Source organism: Orycteropus afer, unplaced genomic scaffold, assembly GCF_000298275.1.
Source record: "Orycteropus afer afer isolate SDZICR_OR568_19922 unplaced genomic scaffold, OryAfe1.0 scaffold00312, whole genome shotgun sequence".
In the NCBI taxonomy this organism is placed as follows: Eukaryota; Metazoa; Chordata; class Mammalia; order Tubulidentata; family Orycteropodidae; genus Orycteropus; species Orycteropus afer.
The window spans coordinates 1,450,588-1,471,849 of record NW_006921899.1 but is presented as its reverse complement, the minus strand read 5'-3'; the positions used below and the strand labels follow the sequence as shown (position 1 = coordinate 1,471,849).

Genomic DNA, 21,262 nt, shown 5'->3' with positions numbered 1-21,262 from the left:
CATGACACTCTGAGCTCAAAACTTCGCAAGTTTGCCATTCCCTGTCTAAGCACAAAGGCTCTGACCTGCCCTCCTCCAGGCATCTTGTTACTTGCCCCATCCTCTCCCTGCTAGAGACAGAAACTGTATTTCTCATCTTCCGGACAGTCCCCATCTTGTTCCTGTGACCCTTGTCCACTCTGTCCTCCACATTTCAAATCGTTACCCGTCTTTCAAGGCCCAGCTCAGCCACTACTTTCCATATGGTGTGACTGATGCCAGGGAGGGAGGGCAAGTGGATGAGTGGGCAGGCATGTCACTGCTTTGCTAACCCTTCAGTGGCTTGAGTATAAAGTTCATGCTCCTTGGTATACAACACACATAAGGCCTTCTTCGACCGTACCCCTACTGCCTTTAGCTTCAATCCCGCACACAGATCACTGGATACTGAAGGCTCTAGGAATACCACCACTACTTGTAACACCACACTCTTTCCTTCTTCCGTGCCTTGGATCAAGCTGACCCCTGTGCCATTTCATTCTTTCTCTGACTGGTTCTTTCATCTTTCTAGGTTCATCTCCAGGAGGTCTTCCTCAGGCCCCTGTGTAAGGCTGATTATCATTTCTCTGTGCTCCAGGACCACTTAGGTATCTTTCCTTTAGTCAAATCACATTACTGAATACTGTATTCTTTTGGGGGTGTGTCCTCTTATTGTCACTTTCTCCAGTAAAATAGAAATCACGACTGTTTTGAATTCACTTTTATATGACTGCACTTAATAAATATCACAACTAATGTGGGCTTCTGGTGGCACAGTGGCTAAAGTATTTGGCTGCTAACCAAAAGGTCAGCTCTTCAAATCAACCAGCTGCTCCACAGGAGAAAGAGTTGGAATCAACACATGAATGTGAGGTTTTTTTTGTTTGTTTGTTTGTTTTAATTTAAGGTAGACCTCAAATAAAGATAGTGCTGTGACTACATATACCAACCAAATGCAGATATCACATTTTTTGAGATAGCTAAATATCAAAATTCTGAAGTAATGCTGAGGTCTAACAAGTTCAGCGTCTGAGAGCCCTAAGTCTTTTATTACAGAGTCAGCTCTTGGGAAGCTGTAAGGCTCTCATGATTCACAATCTGACAGGGACTAGGTTTCTACTTCCTTAGGAGTCCTCCACCCTGAAGTCTCACGGTTGGAGTGCACTTGGTGATGTTTAATCTGGGACAGTGACCACAAAGCTAGCAATCTACTATTCTACGTGATATTACAGAGTGGATGTCACATCTGCCAAGAGGAAGGAGTAGGGGACAATCATATGTAGAGAACAAGGAATAAAGCAGGCAGAACCCCAAGGCATAGGGTGGGGTTCTAGAAGTTGCCCCAGATAAGAACACTTTTAGATGGAAGACTGAAGGAAAGATACATATGCTCAAAGACTCAAGGAAAGGAGTGTTTAAGGAACCAGAGTCTATCCAAGGAGACAGTCGTAAGGTAGGGCTTGAAGTGGTATATTGTAACAGTGGCCAAACGACCACAATAAACTCCAAAGATTGACTCCAAGATGATACTGATAAAGAAGCCTGTTCCCACCCCTCTGTTTCTTTCATGCTCTTCTCTCTCCCATCCTAGAGGTGAATAAAAATGCATATAAACAACCTTGTTTTAATGAAAAAAAAAATAATCAAAAAATAGCTTTAAACAACGTACCTTTGATTTTTTGTTCAGTGGCCTAAAATAAAAACAAACAAACAAAACACAATGTAAATATGAAACTGAAATGGATTGTTATGATAAATGTTCATATATTACTATTATATCAGACATACACACTTGCATTAAATAAAGACTTTGTCCTTTAGATGAACTGCACAGGGAAAGGTATGCAAAGGCAAGCATGCTTTTCCCATAGATGGGCCCCACCGTCCCTGACACGATGCTTAGTAATTGAAGGAAACTGAAATGCGTCTCTTCAGATACAAAGCAAAGCAGAGTCACTTTATGACCTTTATGATGGGAATTTCACTTGGCTCATCAATCAGCTTACAATGTTTCTACACTGAATCAATTTAATGAGCTTCGCATATGTTTAAATGACTTCAAAACTTCTTGTTTCAAATGATAAAAGATTAAGTTTTCTGCAAGAAAACCTGCACAGAACCACTTTGGCAGAATTAGTAACACGCTTAACTCCTGGATGTTAGGCTGCTTTCACAGTGAAACACAATCAACTGTTTAAGTATCTCTGAGTGTGAAACATTTTCAAATTACTTTGCTACTTCTAACATATATGACAGTTTATTAAAATTACTGTGATCACAAGCTAAACTGGCATGAGCCCCACTTTCACTACTTTCCAGTATCTGCCCCACTTCACTGTCCTCTGACTGAGGGGGAAGAGGGGTCTGAGGACAAGCATGGCCGCCTCAAGGTGCCTAGCTCAAAATTCAAGGGCCTTGAACAGGGGAAAAAAAAAAAACATAAAGAGGGGCCTGGTCAACTACAAGCAAAAATCAACCTTTTGATCAAGACCAAATTGTATGGACGTCCTGAAAATAAAAGAATAGGGAGGGACTTCCTGATTAGTAACTGAAAAACTAGAAATTGTTTCTAAATAAAGACAAAGCTGTTCTTACTGCCAGGCAGCATACTACTTTATTTTGCTTAGTCAGATCATTAAGCTGTCAAAAACACCATTTTTTAATTATATAACTACAGAATTATATGAAAAGGAATTACCCTAATATTAAAGCCACATCAAACGCTGATCTCTCTCTGGAGTCCCAGAAAGTCATTCCAGGCAATGAAGTGCCTCACCAAGCTTCAGAGTACCATATTTTCTCACAAGTAATGTGCCGACGTAAGTAACACAGCCTCCTGCGTTACTTGCACAGCACAGGTAGGCAAACAATGCATGAGCAGGTTGAGCAATTTGCAAGAACGTATTACTGTGCGTTATCTGGGAAAAATGTGGTACTAGTGAGACAAAATGATAGAAGGCCATCTTTTACTCTACATGGATCAAATTTTAAAATAAAGAAATGAATAAAAAGGTTGAAGGGCAATGCCAAAACGTCAGCCAACTTGCTAGAAAACACTTCGTTTCTAGGTGAAAATTTTTAAATCTGATAGTAGAAAAGTCTCACCACAGCAAATTTAGCATACAAACACACTGAAGTATTAACAAATATCATGTCAGTCAATGAGATACTATTCTGAATAACAGTAATTATTAATAGAACATTAGTAATATTAATAAATATTAAAGAATATTAATAGATAATATTCTTTAGCCAAAAAATTAATACAAAAATTGTTTTGTTTTAATTTTAACTCTCCTGGTCTCTTCCACAGTTTATTTCCAAAGGAAACTAAGTTTCAAGCCACAGAAACCGTTACCACCTTACTAAAACCTAAGGTTTATCAGTGTTGCTCTTCCAGGCCTCCCAACATAAAGATAGCTAACAGGCCACTCACACATCCCCGTACTGCTTCCGAACAATGGTCAGCCTCAGTTAGTGTTCTGTCACCTACAGAGGACGGCACCATGAAGATACCCTAAGGCGTCTGTACTCAGAACACCGAGTGACCATAAGAAACCTAGAAACCAAGAGCTCCTGGTCCTAACCGATCTTAGCTCTCTAAACAGGGCTGGTCTGCAGACCTAGTACAGTGGTCAAATTGTTCTCAAATGAAGACTTCCAAATGGGTTCAGTGATTTCAAGAGTAACTGCTCAAGTCTGTGACATCCAAAACGGTAGCCACCAGCAGTGTGCTGCCGAGCACGGAAATGCGGTGTGAATTGAGATGTGTGAGATACAAAGAAGATGTCAAAGATGTCATAGTTTTCAAAAGAATATAAAGTCTCTTGATAATACTTATGTCGATGAAATCTTAAAAATATTTTGGATATACTGAGTTATGTAAAATATATTAACTTCAACAGTTTCTCTTTACTTTCAAAACCTTCTGGGTCTTAGTTTCCTAATCCTTCAAAGGGAGTGGACAATCTGTCCTGCTTACTTTCAAAGCATAACGGACGAATAATAAAACAGGAAGGTCATTTTTGGAAAACCGAAAGAATCATTCAAACGTGAGGTATCATTATAGAGTCACTGGCGCAACAGAGTGAAAGGACTGGGGCAAAGCTGGAAGCTCAGTTATTCGTATTTCAAGTATGTATATTATTTTCTTAAAAATCTGAGCTGTGATTCCACAGGCAACTATCACAATGATTTCAAATCGTGACTGAAGGAACGGAACACGGGGCAGCCCCGTAGCGTGCTGGGTTCTCAGTTTCTGTCAGGCTTCTGCACCGCCAAGATCCCTAAGCAGCTTCAGTGGTGAAGAGCAGAGGGTCTGACGCCGGACTGCCTGGCCCTGAATCCTGGCTTCACCATTTCCCTGTGTCACCATGGGCAAGTCAGTTAGCTTCTCTAAAGTGCAGCTTTCCCACCTGTAAAACAGGGAGGTAGACACCTACCTCAGGTGCCTGAGGTTAAGAGGCTTCAACAACAGTTGTAAAGAACTGAGGGCAGTGTCCAGACCAGCAAGGGTTCAACAGACGTGAGCTGCTGCTGTGGCGGCGGCTGCTGCCGCTGGAAGCCCCACCAGGCCCGACTTGGGCCCCATCGTTTCTCCCACATTTAGAAATGTCCTGACTCTACTCGGCCCTGGTGCCCAAGTCGTCTTCTTTTTCTTTCGTTTCTCTCTTTTTCTGATCATTTACAATGCCTGAACAGTGCCAGGTATTATAACTTAACATTACGAATAAAGAGTAAATCTAGTTCAGTTCATTTATGTGATAGGTGATAATTAGTGCTCAGAGAGCTTTGCTATGATTTCTTAGCAAACAGTACCCAGTCTAGAACTTAGTTCTGATGAATGAAATGTTTTTTTCTTTTTTTTTTTTAAAGGGGTGGGGTGCGGTGGAATAGCAATCCAAAATGAGGGGCAGGCCTGTAAGAGAACCCATACCCCAGAGGAGTGCAAAGCTTTAGGCCAGGTCACATGGCCGCCTGGGCCAGAAAATTCACTCATTACACCTGACCGAGCCCTTGTCTCGAACAACGTGTAGGAGCCACAGTGAGTACATATTAAAATGTCCCAAAAATGAGGATGCAAGATGGAAGTTTTCTAGAACTTAAATTTCATTTACACCTAAATTTAGAGCATTTACATCCACAAAACCTTTAAAAAATCCCTTCAACTCTAAACACAGTAACAACAAAAAACCATTAACACTGACTTTACAACACTGTCAACCCCTAATGATACCAACTGTATTGCTGCTTCCCCAGCCTTCCACTTCCATGCTTTCTAGGAAGTATAATTACATGCTTGAGATAAAGGTTGTACTCATGAATTCCCTCTATAATTAACCTATTTCTCAACCTTCTTTTTACTCCTCACTGTATTTCCCTCAAGATTCTCTCTGGAAATTTCTTCTAAAAAGAAGAGAAACCCATAGTAACCTACTAGTACTAGTGCTACCTTCTTTAAAACAGAAACTATAGTCCCATGTATATCAAATCATTTTGTAAGCCTAAGAATTAGAAGATAAGGAAACAGCCGTGCCTCTTAGGTGTGAAAAAGTATATATAGGATGTTGTGGATAGCTTTTTTGGAAAAGGATTTTAAAAAAATTAAAATCCAAGCTATATAGTAGTTGACCCCTATAAGAGATATATTGGGGCCAACATTTAACTAATATATAATAAAAATCATGTGATGTTTATGAAAAACTTCTCTAGAGAGATTTAAATACTTACATATATTTAATTGGTAGACTAAGGAAATCTACCATAGTAAAAATATTGTAGTGGCCCTTTTTAGTATCTAATTGTTTATGTAAAAGGTATATAATCTGGTCTTTTATTTAAAATAGAAAATAGCCCATAGTCTTAGTTTAAATTTCTTTAAAAGACCACAGTTATTAGGAACTTACATCTATGTATTTTCCTGCATTCATGGCATAAGGGTCTTTTAAATGCCCTATTATAAAAACTACCCTAGTATCATCACCTTTAGATGATGGAAAAGCAAGCAAAATGTAAGATAATGTTCGGTGTCGAAAGAATAAGCCACAGACCAGGGTTTTGGAAAAGCACTAGCTGACTAAGTTAGAAGATTTCAATTCTCTTAGTTCAATTTCCCTGATGAAAACAAAGCTAGCCACTTAACTCATTCTGATACTTGTTGTTATGTGCTGTCAAGTTGGACCCGACTCATGGCAAGCCCTCCTTGGGTTTCCAAGGCAGTATCACTATGGAAGTAGATTGCCCAACCTTCCTTCCAAGGAGTGGCTGGTGGGTTTGAACCACCAGCCTTCTGGTTAGCAGGCAAATGCCTCAGGCACTACGCTACCAGAGCTCCCATTCTGATACTTAGGTTATTTATATATAAAATTTGTGAATGAGAGCAGATACTATCTGAAGTCTTTTTCAGAAATCAAAGTATGTTGATTGCATTAAACAGGCAGATTATTTTAATGCAGTGAGTTTCCATTCCAACATTCACATAAACAGGCCTTGCCACCAGGGTCATATAGATGTCTGTCATCTGCCTGGATACATGGGCTGCCTCCTACTGCCGACAAAAGACCAGGTCCAGGAATCTTCTTTCATATGTGTTCCAATTTGGGAGGTTTATGTTTTTGTTTCTTTTTGAAATATTCTATTAGAAAAGAGCTATTGATGCCTGGCCTGTGGAAATACTGGCTGTCCTCACTTCGCCAATTGCTTATATTCCTAATCAGTTCTAAGAGGGGTCTCTGGAATCTGGAGAACAGTGTTATTTACAGTGGCAGCCTCGCCTATTAAACCGCATTTATCAACGGTGTTAAACTTTCCCAATTATATTATGTTCAATGGTTATTACTACATTCCTACGGGATACATAGGAATATCCTATCAGTGCTGAAGATCTGGCAAAAGAAAAAACAGAAACAAAACAAACTCCCTCTATCTCTAAATCTGAGAGTGGCTCCAGCAGGGCATGGTTAGGGTGAGCGATGGGACCCATGGTGTGAGGCAGCACTGGAGTGGGGAATAGTAAACAACAAAACAAAACAACTGTTACTTCAGAGTTGGTGTGTGGCCAAATGACACAAAAGTCATCATTCACATATTACAGACATATTTATGCTAGGCATATAGAAGCCCAAAACCCACTGCCATCAACTTGATTCTGACTCATAGCGACCCCCATATGATTTCCAAGGCTATAAATCTTTACAGAAGCAGACTGACTCATTTTTTTCCTGATAGTTTCAATCCACCAACCTTTCAGTTAGCAGCCAAATGTCTTAACCACTGCACCACCAGAGCTCCCTGGGCATACATAAGGGACTGCCTTAGACTGCCTCGGTGATTTTTTTTAGAGATTTCATTAGGAAAGGATGAACTAGAGCCATTATTTGCATGTTACATATATATATACATATATACATATACACACACATGTATATATATATGCTATGTCGGGCCTCTTGTCCTCTAGTCCTTTCACACACATCCTGATTTACCAGCTATATTTTGAACTTCTTAGAAGCAGGGCCTAATGCAACCCACACCTAATGCTTGCCAACCTACTGATTCTACATAAAGTACACTCAAGCATCCTCCTCAAAAAGCATCTGAAGTTGCTGAGCTCCTTTCTTCTGGGAAAACAGCTTTCACACGATGCAACAAGAGTCTGGTAAGTCTTCCCCCCACCTCAGAAAGGCCACAGCTCTTTAAACAATAAATCCCGAGGGAAGACTGAGCAGAGTGCCGGGGCTACTGGGCATCAGCGAGCCTCAGACGGCAGTCAGCTCCCAAGCTCTCCCCCAGGCGCCTCCTCCAGACCTGGGCTCTGATGCAGACCTACACATCAGTCCCCACTCGCCGCTGAGAGCAAGCAGAAGGCACCCTTCACCCTCCAGTGCTCTACTGCACCCCCACACACACCAGGACCAGCTACAGACGCCTTCAGGCAGCATGTCCAGGACTCAATTACGTATCTCTTCCCCTTTCTTTGTATTCCTGAACCTAGTTAACTGTTCCCAACGTGTACGGAGTCACTCAACCTGAAATGTAAGAGTCGACCTAGGTTACTCTCTCTTCCCATCCATAAACATACTCTTTGGACGTGTTTAATAATCCCTTCACCGGGATCTCAGTCTCTAGTTTCTACCCCTTCCAATCCAATTCCATCATTTTGCCAAGGTAAGCTTTCTAAAATACAAACTTTGATTTCATTTTATTAAGACATCTTCAGTGTCTTCCCCAACACTAATGGCCAAAGCCTGGAAACAGCAACAGCTATCACCATCCTGTCCAGTCTCATCCCCTGATAGTTCCCCACTGCACCGAATCTATCCCTTAGCCCTTCCCCCACTCCATCAAAACCCACACTTTATGACATACAGGCTATAGACACTCATCTAGGAGTTTCTTTGCCTGTGATCCTCTTTTCTTCTGCTCCTTAGTTGCCTCATCAATTCCTATTCTACACCAATTCCTGCTCTACCTCAGGCTGGGTTATCTTTTTTTCTGTACTCCAACCCAGCCACTGCCGTCAAATTGATTCCAACTCACAGCAACCCTACAGGACAGACTAGAATTGCCCTATAGGGTAAATCTTTATGAAAGCAGGCTGCCACATCTTTCTCCCATGGATAGCTTTCCATATATAAACGCATCCACCATAGTCTTGTGTTTTTTTTCCCCCATTTAAGTAATGTGGAGACAAGCATGTTGCTATTTTGAATAGTCTTTATCCTGTGCCTAGCACATTACCTGGCACAAAAAAAAGGCATCTAAAACTTGAGATTCTTATTTTTCATTAAAACAGAAAACCAGCAATCTCCCTGCACTTTGAGGTCTCTTACGGTCCCTGCAGTCCTGATATATTAGGTGCTGAGTGCCTAGCTCAGTTCACTGCCATCAGCCTTTATCATTAATAACTTTTTAAACGCTGTAAACGATGGCTACAGCCTTTTATTTTTGGCCTACTTTGTGTGGCTTTGGTTACAGTTCTCATAACGTATTGGCTCATCACAGTTCTCTTGCAGCAAATAATGTTACAGACTTATTTTAAGGTATCATAATATAAATGGCCAAATTTTAAAATCAGCCCAGATATGAAATAAAAAAGAAAAGGAAGGTGACACTTTATTTCCTATTAATGTGTACTACTATTTCCTTTATTATTGTGTTCTTGTATTATTTTATTTCCTATTATGTGTATTCTGTGTATGGATTACATGGTATCATTTCATTCAATCCTCATTTTACAAAACATATGGAAACTGAGCTCAGAGAGGCTAAGTAAAGCTTAAGTCCATCATGTTCTATGTGGAAGAGCCAGGTTACAAATGCTCATTTATGTGGCTACAAATTCCATGCTCATGCTGTGTTATCAAACAGCTAACTGACAGACCTATATTATGCACTTACCTTTGAAAAACTACTGGCAACAGTGAATAACTGTGCATTAAACTGTACACAGCAAATTACTGCATATGCATATTCAAAGACATTAAATGTTAAAATCAATCTCCATTGAATTTAAAACATTAAATCAAATGTTTGGGGAAAAAAATACAACATCCAGTAAGAGTAACTTTCTTTTACAACGTGTTTAAACCACTTAGTATCAATAATTACACATATACTACCTTCTTTTGAGCAGCTTCCTTCTTTTTCTTGTCGTCTTTTTTCTTTTTCTTTTCTTCCATCAACTGTTCTTCTTCTTGCACTAAATCCCTGAACCACACAGTTGCAATTAACTTTCCCAGAATATATTAAGGAATAAAAATAATGTTGCATACAAGTTCATTTTTACTCTTATTAGTAGTAAAGACATGGCGTCTGGGGCTATTACTCTTTTATCCATTGAAATAAATCACAACTTGTGACCTGTATACATTACAAAGTCACGTTTCTTTACTAAGCCACAAGTAATAGCGCCTTTCTCTTCATGTCCCATCAACAGAGACAACTTAAAATTAGGACATTTGACACTGGTACACAAGGAGCTCCCTGTAATGCAAGAATGTGAACATCACAGTGTGAGCCAAAGTTACCTTGCTTCTGGCCCCAAGTATCAATTAGCAGCTGAATGGCAATGCCTGGGACCGCCCCCCAACCTTCTCTTGTCCAGGTATGTGGGGTTCCTTTGGCTTCCCTTGCTCTGAACAGCTTGATAAATATTTCAGGACAAGTTATTCATAAGCAGGTAACTTATATCTCAGTATTACAATAGTTCCACATACTGTAAACATTCCAAGCTGCTTCATCAATACTTGTGAAACAATGAATAATGCAATCATTTCAAAAGTTTACTTCAATTTTAAAAATCACAAATGCTCAGAAGTTGTCAACAGAACTGGTTTCGGATTTCAAAATAAAAGCCCATGTGTCTGCATGCTCCTTCTCCCCCGGCTCCCTACGATGACTGACGACAGGGGAAAGGGCAGTCAATCTCTTCTCAGCTGCTGAACAGGAAGGAGCAAAAGGACCTGCACCCGGATAAGCGGGAGCGCAGCCTGCGACGGAGCCATGCTGCGTGTGGAGTGCTCTAGAGCTTTCACGGTCAAAGCCGGAAGGAGAGTGACAGACACAGGAGGAAAACTGCCTAAGAACAGAAAGAAAGCCCACAGCCACTCAACCCTCCCACCCACCCCCTCTGTCAGTACCTACAGGGCCACAGGTGGCAGGCTAACACCAAATAAATGCTCGTTGAAAAACTAAACTGTCCGCAGGAGGGTGGTCAGAGTTTGGTGTCCCAGATCAAAGCCCTTCCAGGATGCGGCCACTCTTCTCCCACACAGCCCTGAAGCCAAGTCTGCCATTAATACTCCTCATCCTTACAGAGCACAGCAGTAAACCTCCCACTCAGGGCCGGACGAAGGTGGAGAACACTCCGGTTACCTCCGTTAATACAGTCCAGAGCCTAGACCTTCATTCACAGCAAGCTTTAGCTGTTGACGTCTAGGTGCATTCTAGAACACGGCACCCAGAAGGGGGCCTGGGGGTGGTGTAACCTCAGTGCCTTTGTTCACGATTTCATTCTCTCTCTCCCGACGTGGCTGTCTTTCTCCGTGGCTTTCCTAGGACGGCAGAGTGAGTGAGCCTGCTCACCCTCCTCGCCTCCCCTACGCAGAATGTGAGAGTGAGTCACAGCCGCAGTTGGTGTGACTCTGCTGGGCTACTACTCTACTAGCCACATGACAGGCCTGCACCGAGCAAGGTGACAAGGACATGGAGTAACAGTTCTAACACCCTTCTTTCAGCTTTTAGCCAATTTTAGCAGTCACACATTTAACCTGACTAAATGTCCTTGGTGCCGCATAACATCACCAATTGTGTTTCTCACCGTCTACCTGCAAGTCCTGGCAGTCCTTCCATCAGCAAACCAGCATATCTTTTGTGTAAGTGCAAAACAGTAGAGCAATAGCACCCCTTCCAGTTCCTTATGCATTTGCCTGTCTTTCTCATTTTATTCTCTGCTACATCCTCACTGTCCTATCCATTTCAGCCTTGATAAATGATTTGCAGTTCCCCAATTTCCTGGAAAGCTTCTTCAGACAGTTAGGGATTTTCTCCTATGTGTTGGGTTTCTTCAATGGTCTGGTACTTAACCTTCTTCCTCAGCCTCATTGTCTCATATAAAAAGTGGGGAAGAATGGTCACATGGATCTATTTCACGAGATTTTCATAAGGACTTAATAAAGAGTGCTTACTGTTACAGACCGAACTGTGTCTCCCCAAAATATGTACCAACTTGACAAGGCCATGATTTTCAGTATAATGTAATTACCCTACATTTTGTGATCTGATGTAATTAGCCGATGTGTTGTAAATCCTAACCTCTACATTAATGAGGCAGGATTAGGGACAGTTATGTTAATGAGATAGGATGCAATCTATGGGATTAAGTTGTATCTTGAGTCAATCTCTTCTGAGATATAAAAGAGACTAAACAAGTGAGCAGAGATCAGACGGACCTACTACCACTACCACCAAGGGAGAAGAGCCGGGAGCAGAACACGTCCTTTGGACTTGGGGTCCCTACACTGAGAACCTCCTAGACCCAGGAGAAGACTGATACCAAGACACAAGGAGATCTCCAAGGAATCAGGATACAAACTGAAGAAACAAGGACCCTTCCCTCAGAGCTAACGGGAAAGAAAGCCTTCCCCTAGAGCTGGCACCCTGAGTTCAGTCTTCTAGCCTCCTAAACTGTGAGAAAATAAATTTGTTTTTTACAGCCATCCCCTTGTGGTATTTGTTATAGGAGCACTAGAGAACTGAGACACTACTTAGCAAAGTGCCAAGCAAGCACTCAAATGCCTAGGCAATGGACTCCTCTCACCAATTTTCAGTGGCACCCGAAAGACTGTATTTACCCCTAAGTGTGTGAAGATATACGGGCACTGAATATGCAGAAACCCCTGGGATTTGCTCTTTGTGTTCTCCTCTGAATCCCAGGTGCTTGTTTGTTGTGTATTTCTATACTTTTGTGCCACAGGATGGCCCCTTACTGTTTATATGGAATTTTTGCTCCTTTCCTCTCAAAGTTCATTTTAAAGACTTTTTGCTGAGGTCAGCAAGTGTTCTCTTAGCCAAAAACATTCTCCGTAATACTTAAAAGATGTACTATACTTCCTTTCAGGGTTTCAGCTGACATTGTAAGCATACTTCATGGGTGAAAAAGTGCTGCTCTTCAATACTATCATCATAGCCAACTATGGTCTTCCCCCATTTTCTCCATCAGAAAGTCAACTGGGAAAAAATATATAAACGTGTCACTTGTGCCCAAACACATGTGCCCAAACACATCCTGGGATTCAAATACTAGTAGAGATCCCCAAAAGACATGGGATGTAGCTACTTCATTTACCATCTCTTGTCAAAAGAAGTAAAGGGTTGATGGATTTACTAGGTCCCAGTGCTTGTCTAATACATGTATCAATGGATGTTTGATATAAGCTCCACAAAGACAATGCCCCAGTCAGCAACTACCTATCCTTTAAAAGCTAGTAGCAGGAAACCTCAAATCTGCAAGTATCTCTGAATCTGCCATGTTGCTCTAGGAAGACTGGGCTCTCCTTTCATCAGAACTTTATAATTTTATTTCCTTATGCCTTTGGGGTAGCCTGGAAGAATCAATACCAATGGGAAAATCTGCTTCGAAGGTGCCAATGTTTGTAACCTGATTGGGGTGGTAGTTACACAGGCATATTTACATTTGCCAAGCCATTCAACTATACACTCACGATGAGTGAACTTTACTGTATGTAAATTACATCACAAAGTTAATTTTAAAACATACAGGGGGAGAGGATTCAAAGTCTGGATTAGGGAAAATAAAGCTATCCAAGTCAGGATGGCACATTCCACATAATGACTCAAGATAAGCTTCAAATTTTGCCCTCATCTTCAGTAATCAACAGAAATCATTTACTTGCACTGTGCAGGAATGATCTTCTCAAAAAGTGTGTGATGACAAATTCAGCTGTGTCAGATGCAGCCTAGTCAACAATTTAGCCTAACCTTCAGAAAATGCTTCTGTCATTAAGCCAAAACTACCTTCCTTGAACTTCCACTCACTGGTCCTAGGGATCTACGAATGAGAACAAACCTGATTAAAATGTTGCAGTGGCTGTGCGGGCACTTTAGATACATTTCCTCATTTAATTATCACCAGTGTAATGATTAACGTTGTAAACTGCCATCAAGTTGGTCCCCAACTCCAGGCAATAATGGAATGAATCCCTGTCCAGTCCTGTGTCATCTCCACTATTGGCTGCAGATCAAACCCTGGTGAGGCGGAGGTCTTCCTGGCTGATTTTTGGAAGCAGATCACCAGGCCTTTCTTCCCAGTCTATCTTCGTCTGGGAAGGCTGCCGAACCTGTCACAATACACAAGCCTCCACTGACGGACAGGGGGTGACTGTGCATGGGGTGCACTGAGTAGGAATCGAACATGGAGTCTCCTGCATGGAAGGCGAGTATTCTGCACCACTGCCTTCATGTTTAAATGATACTTCCCTTTCACCAATGAAGAAACTGAGACTCAGAAGGGTGAAGTAACTGCCCAAGGTCACATAGCTAATAGAGGACAGAGCTGGTATTCCAACAGAGGGTCTCAAAAGTCATAATCTTTCTTTTCTCTTGCACCATGGTACCTCCCAAAGCAAAGTGTTAGCTTTCTCTTCAGAAGCCACAGAAAATAAATCTTCCTCTGGATGGATTAAGGGACAGGTCTTCTCGCTTTATAATATACCTTTCCCTGGACCATGCACCTCCACAGTCCTTTTCTAATTTCCTTCCAACTTCTACAAGAACCCTTTGAACAGAATGCACAATCAGGGAACACAAAGTATTTGTGGTCCAAAAACAACTGGGTTTAACAGCAAGAACAGCAAAGGTTAGCAAGGAAAATAAAGACTCAACAGTCACTGGTTTAACAAGAAGGACCCATGCGCTGGTGACCTTTAAGAGAGCAATTTCAATATTTTTTGTTTTGTGAAAGTTTATGGCAGAGTGGCATGAGAGAAATAACTAGACCACAGCTAGTGAACAGCTATGTTCCCACATTTGAGGAGTTCGACAGTTTAAAAGTGAGAGAAATAGGAAGGTAGAAACATATCAGGAATGAACCAAAATTTGTCCTTAGGGAAAAAAAAAGTTACGAAAAATGCAAGATGCATGATAGAGATTTTTAAGATACCTGGAATGAGTTTACGCTCTGCATTCAAAATTACTGAACACCAGCTACCTAATGTTTAATCAGTCATTCGGTGAGAATGTGCTGAGCATATCCAGTCTGATGGCCTGTGGTCTTCTGGGCACTGGGAGAAGGCAAGTAAAAAATATGACTTCAAACTCTACAGTTTTATAGGAAAAATAATTGAACCCATTTGAAATAATAAGCAAACATTTGGTATAAGCTGTAAGCAAATTCAGAAAAAATAAGACATGTATGAATTGTTACGACTTTGGAAGGCTGTAAAAAATTCAAAGAGTAAACAATTGTTCTGGGCCTTGAAAGGGGGCAGGGTTTGAAGAGACACAGAAGAAAGGTGGGCCTTCAGACAAGGGACTCAAACAGGTATGGACACAGCAAAGCATGGAGTCTTGTTAGCATGGGAACTCCAGGAAGGAATATTAACTAGAACAGAAAAAAGAGGAGCAGGCAACATGCTGGGTAAAGAGGTAGAAGACTGATGCAATACCCAGGTCAGCGTGTACTGGCCTGACCTGATGGCAGCCAGACAAGGCGAAAGCAACGCAGAAACCCCAGAGAAGAACGAGGAAGAAACTGCAGCAGGGGCAGCGTTAGGGAGGAAGACAGGAGAGAGCCACGTTAATGACAACTCCAGATTCCAGAAATCAAAATTCCTGCTTTCAGAAATGACCATAAGGGAGCACAGAGTCAGATGTTTCTGTTTTGCTTTTAAGAAAAGAGAAAACAGAGGCCCGACTAGCCTGTCAGTCAGCAACTCAGCAGGAGCCAGTTCTTTCTGACGTAGAAGCCAGTTGTATGTTACAAGCAAGTTATAAAAATACACTTCATGTCTTCTGCCAAAAACATTTCTGTTTTGTTCTACTCCAGCTGGGCATTTCCCCTGAGAGATCCCACCTTACTGTATTTCCTCCCAGCCACCCTGCTTCCCCTTCTGTCCACTCACCTTCTCGTTTTAAGTCTCCCTCTTGGCCTCCTACCTAAACCAATCACCACAACCCGTCTAACACTACACAACAGGAAGGCACTGGTAACCTCACAATCTGAATTTCACCAGAGGGAAGAGATGGACACCCAAATGCAGGAAAGTATTATGTAAGAAAGTGAAGTCAGGGGTTTGGATCAGTTTTTCGAGAACTTTGGCAGTAAAATTAAGAAGTTTTCTAGATTGTTTTTAAAATAAGGAAGACTACTACTGATCTCTGCTAGCATAGTGCCTAGGGCACTTGACTGCTAACCAGAAGGCTGGAGGTTCAAACCCACCAGCCACTCCTCGGAAGGAAGATGAGGCAATCTACTTCCATAGTGATACTGCCTTGGAAACCCAAGGAGGGGTCGCTATGAGTTGGGTCCAACTCGACGGCACACAACAACAACTACTACTGATCCGGAGGCAGAAAAGGGATTGACAAAGAAATAAGGGGATCAAAGAGGCAGACAGTGAAGGTAACACAAAAGAGGTTAGTTTGAAATTACAGGTAGCTAAATATCTACCAATACGGAAGGAGTTAAACACTGATAAACCAAGCCAAACCCACTGCCATATAGTCAATGCTGACTCATAGTGACCCCCACCCACCCAGGGAAAGGCAGTAAATCTTTACAGAAGCAGATTGCCCTGTCTTCCTTCCACAGAGCTGCTGGTGGGTTTGAACCATCAACCTTCTGGTTAGCAGTCAAATGCGTTAGGCACTGTGCCACCAGAGCTCCTTAATAAAACTGATATACTCATAAAATGGAACACAACGCATCCATTAAGGAGGATTTACCCACTAAGGAGGATTTACAGGAGTCCCTGGGAGGTGCAATAGCTCACATACTTGGTTGCTAATTGTAAGCTTGAAGATCTGCGTCGACCCAGAGGCACCTCCAAGAAAGGCCTGGAGATCTACTTGTGAATAAGCAGTCACTGAAGACCCTCGGGAGCACAGCTCTCCTCTGACACACAGCATCACAGGAGTCAGAACTGACTCAGCAGCAGCTGACAGTTAAGAAAATGAAGGTCTCTATGTCCTGATGTGAAAAGATCTTGAAGGTGGTGTATACTGTCAATGGTTCAGTATGGTATCTTCTGTGTAGAAAGACGGCAGGACAAGTATATATACCTGCATGTGCTTGTATCTGAGTGTGCATACACAAAAACGAGTAAAAATACATCACTGTGGCAGAAGTATGAGCCAGAAAAGGAGACGAGATACGGTGGCAGCTATCAAACAGTGTTTGATTTTCAAGTATAAAACATAAGCAAAAAGTTTACCTTTGGAAGCACACGTGATAGTGGTGAAGAATCAGCACATCTTCCTCTTAAAAGTGAAGAAAAGACAGGAAAAAAGAGGTAGCGATGAGGGACAATAGTCTGCAGATCTTCCAAATGCAGGAGGCTAACTCAAGGAGCTCCCACTGCCCATGGGGGGGGGGTTATTAATTAGTTTCTATTCGTGACTTTAGTTTGCAAAATCCTCTAACACATGAATAAAATGTATATGTATAAAGTTTGGATTTTTGGTTTACATATGTATTATATGGTCTTCATTCTCATTTGCAAAATGCTGTTTTATATATATGTATATATATATACATCTATGTGTTGTTGTTGTTATGCGCCGTCGAGTCAGACCCGACTCATAGTGACCCCTCCTTGGGTTTCCGAGGCAGTATCGCTACGGAAGTAGATTGCCCCATCTTCCTTCTGAGGAGTGGCTGGTGGGTTTGAACCACCAGCTTTCTGGTTAGCAGTCAAGTGTCTTAAGCACTACGCTACCAGAGCTCCCATACATATATATATATACATATATGTATATATGCATGTTGTTTTGTACATATAACATAATAACAACAAAACAGCGTAATGTGAGCAAGAAAGCAAACAATGTTAGTAAAGGATTGTAAGGAGCAGTGCTTAAGGCACTTGGCTGCTAACCAAAAGGTCGGTAGTCCAAACCCACCAGCCACTCTGCAAAATAAAGCTCAGGCAATCTGCTTCTGTAAAGATCTGCAGCCTTGGAAACCCAATGGGGGTCGCTATAAGTCAGAAGTGAATCGATGGCAGTGAGTTTGGCTTTTGTTTGAATAAAGGATTATAATCCACTGAATAAAGATCCACGGGTCAATGCTGATATTAACATGTGAGTGAATGAATGAAGGAGAAGTGCAGCTCCTACAGCAGAATGTCAACTAATGAAGAAAGAATGACGGAGTGAGAAAATGCTGTGTGGTAGGGAAGGCTGCACAGCACGGTGAGTATAATAATCAAGGCTTTAAAAAGCTGTAAATGGCAAATGCTTTGTTACATCTATTTTGACCACAATATATTTTTTTTAAATAAAGTAAAGTATTTGGCAACCAATTGATCGATGAAAAATTATGAATGGATGCTAAAACCAGTAAGTGAAAACTTGATAAGAAACAAGATATTTATATTGTCTAAAACTATCTCCCAATAACATAATTAATTATAAAGGGAAAACCAGTAACTTTACAGTGGTGAAACCTGACACCGTCTTAACCAAGTTGTTAAAGTTCCAACCAACTGTGGTGGAATAAACGGCCACCACACACTGTTGACGTGATGCACTGACAGAAACGTATCACTGCTAAAAATGACTGACCTGAATCGAGTCATGAGGGGACATCAGACACACACAGATCAAGGGACATTCTGTAAAATAACAAGCCTAGACTCTCTAAAAGTATCAAGGTCTTGAAGAACAAAAGACAGACTTGAGACACTCTTGTAGATTCCAGGTGTCTAAAAAACATGGAAACTACATGCAACATGTGATCCTGGATTGATTCCCTGACCAGAAAAAAAGCATGTATTTTTTGGTTTTGCTCTAATGGGCATTATTAAGACAACTGGCAAAACTGGGTCTGTAGATTACCTATTAAGACTGCTGTGTCAATGTTAATTTCCAAATTTGGTAATGGTCCTGTGGTTATGTCCTCCAAAATGCCCTTGGTTTTTAGAAAATACATAAATTGTTGGGAGTGAAAGGACATCATGTCTCAGACCGTTAAGAAAAAAAACAATATGTATATAAAAGGAAGGAATGATAAAACAAATGTGGTTAAATGTTAACATCTGGGGAATGTGGCTAAAGGATATTGGGAATTCTTTGTTCTATTCTTGCAACATTTCTCTAAGTCTGCAATTATTTCCAAATAAAAAGCCCAAGTTGAGGGGAAGCCAGTGAGATCAGAAATGACAACAGCACTCTCTAGTTTACAATGCACTGAGATATTATCCATTTTGAACCCATAACAATCCTCAAAAAAGGAACTGGAATTGTTCCCATTGGACAATCGAAGAACTTGAGGATAAGTGACCTGTCAGATAGGACAAGGCTGTGGTGAAGCTGACCCACAATCAACGTTTTCTAAATCTACTGGGCTACCACCACTGTCATCATCATCACCACCAAACCCACTGCCCGCGAAATGATTCCGACTCATAGCAACCCTAAAGGACAGAGTAGAACTGCCCCAAAAGACTTCCAAAGCTGTAAATCTTTATAGGAGCAGACCGCCATCTCTCTCTTCTGCGGACGGGCTGATGGGTTCACATCGTTGACCTTCTGGTTAGCAGCCAAATGCTTTAAACACTGCACCATCAGGGTTCATCCACCACTACCTAAATCCTACTCCTCCTTTGAGGCTTAGCTTAACTACGAATTTCCTTCATGATTTTTTCCAGCCCATACAAATTTTATCCTTGATCTCAACTTAAACAATGCCACTTTTCTAATTATTACAGATGTAAATCTAAATCTTCCAAATAAGATTAATTGCTACTCTGGAGACAAAAATCAGTTCTCCTACTTGTTTGTAGTCCACATTACTAGACCCTCCAATTAGACGCCAACTTCTACTTTCTTGCCTTCACTGAACTGTAACTCCATCACCACCACTGGAAATACACTCCTCATTCTTATTGTTATCCACAATCTACTTCTCCTTTAAGGCCCTTAGGTTTAAATACAGTCTATTAAAGCAAGTACTGCCTAGGCAGTATAGTATGTAGTTAAGAACCCAGGCTCTACAAACAAAAGACAAGCGTGTGGGCTGAACATTTACATTAGGTAGATCAATCATGGGAGAACAGAAAGGCAGAGTATGCATAAGGAGACAGCTCAGGGGGCAGGAGTGCATGGGAGGGAAGGACATAGGGAAGAGGTAACTGTGAGGAGGATGTGGGATGAGAGCTGTTGCACTGTGGGAGACTGCAGTCAATGTCATGAGACAAAGTGTATGTGAACTGCTGTATGGAAGATGAATTTGCTCTGTAAACTTTCACCTAAATCACAATAAAATTAAAAAAGAAAAGAAAAAAGAACCCAGGCTCTAATGCCAAGAAGAAGTGGCTTAAATCTCAACCCCACCACCTAGTGTATAACCTCAAGCATTTTTACCTTCTCTAAGCCTCCATGTCCGCATCCTTGAGAAGCCTCCAACTGTGCTTCCCGGGAAGGACTGGTGTGAAGATTCCATCAGATGAGATTCAATGGAGATGAAGTGCTTAACGGATGCACACAGTAAGTGAACACTAGATGTCAGTGACAGGGAGTGGGTATAAAACCTCGCACTAAGCTGAGATTAGGACACAAAGGAGGCTGCAACCTGGTCCCCAAAGCAAAGAAAGGAATACAGCATAAAACGGAGTAAGGATATGGAAAGAGTCACAGCACAGCGTGGAAAGAGGCACGCATCAGATCAGCAATGAATGGCCCTTGATTCCAAACAGGGCAAACCAGGTACCAGGTACCAAAAGCAAACAAAGGCACCACAAGAGAAAACTACACGGTGATGGTTGCGCAACAGGGTGAATGTAACTGATGCCACTGAACCACACACGTAAAAGATGGCAGAAATGCAAGACAGAAAATACCAAATGCTGGTGAGGATGTGGAGAGACTGGGACCTTCATACACTGCTGGTGGGAATGCCAAATGATACAACCACTGTGGAAAGCAGTGTGTTGATTCCTTAAAAAGCTTAGAAATTAGAAATACCATTTGATCCATCAATCCCATTACTAGGTATCTATCCTAAAGAAGTGAGAGCCAGGACAAGAACAGATATACAAACGCACGCCCATGTTCATTGTGACGCACATATTCATCACGGCACTATTTACAAGAGTTTCACGGAAACAATCCAGATGCCCATCAATAGAAGAATGGATAAGCAAACTATGGTACATACAAACAATGGAATATTATGCAACACTAAAGAACAATGTCAAATCTGCAAAACACTGCAGAACGTGGATGAACTTGGAGGACATTACGCTGAGTGAAGTAAGTCAATCACAGAAGGACAAACATTGTATTAGTCCATTATTGTAAAAAGTCAAGGAAAGGTTTATATGTGGAAGGAAACGTTCTTAGTTGTTTACCAGGGGTGGGAGGGGAGGGAAAGAAACACTGCAAAAAGAAAGAAAAAAGAAAGAAAGAAAAATGGTTGAAATGGCAAATGTTTTGCTATATCTATTTCACCACAATAAAGCTTAGGGAGAAAAAAAGGAGAGAGAGAGAGAGAGAAAGTACAGAC

At 41.4% G+C, this 21,262-nt stretch overlaps 1 protein-coding gene across 1 annotated transcript in view; it reads right to left on the bottom strand.

The window, feature by feature from the left end:
• TNRC6A (trinucleotide repeat containing adaptor 6A) overlaps nucleotides 1–21,262 on the bottom strand; it is a 240,067-nt gene that overhangs the window by 85,573 nt on the left and 133,232 nt on the right. Inside the window, exons 2-3 of the mRNA XM_042782427.1 lie at nucleotides 9,639–9,726; nucleotides 1,688–1,709 (exon numbers count right to left, since the gene is read on the bottom strand). Coding sequence (XP_042638361.1) covers nucleotides 1,688–1,709; nucleotides 9,639–9,726 — 110 coding nt within the window. The remainder of the gene's footprint in view (nucleotides 1–1,687; nucleotides 1,710–9,638; nucleotides 9,727–21,262) is intronic.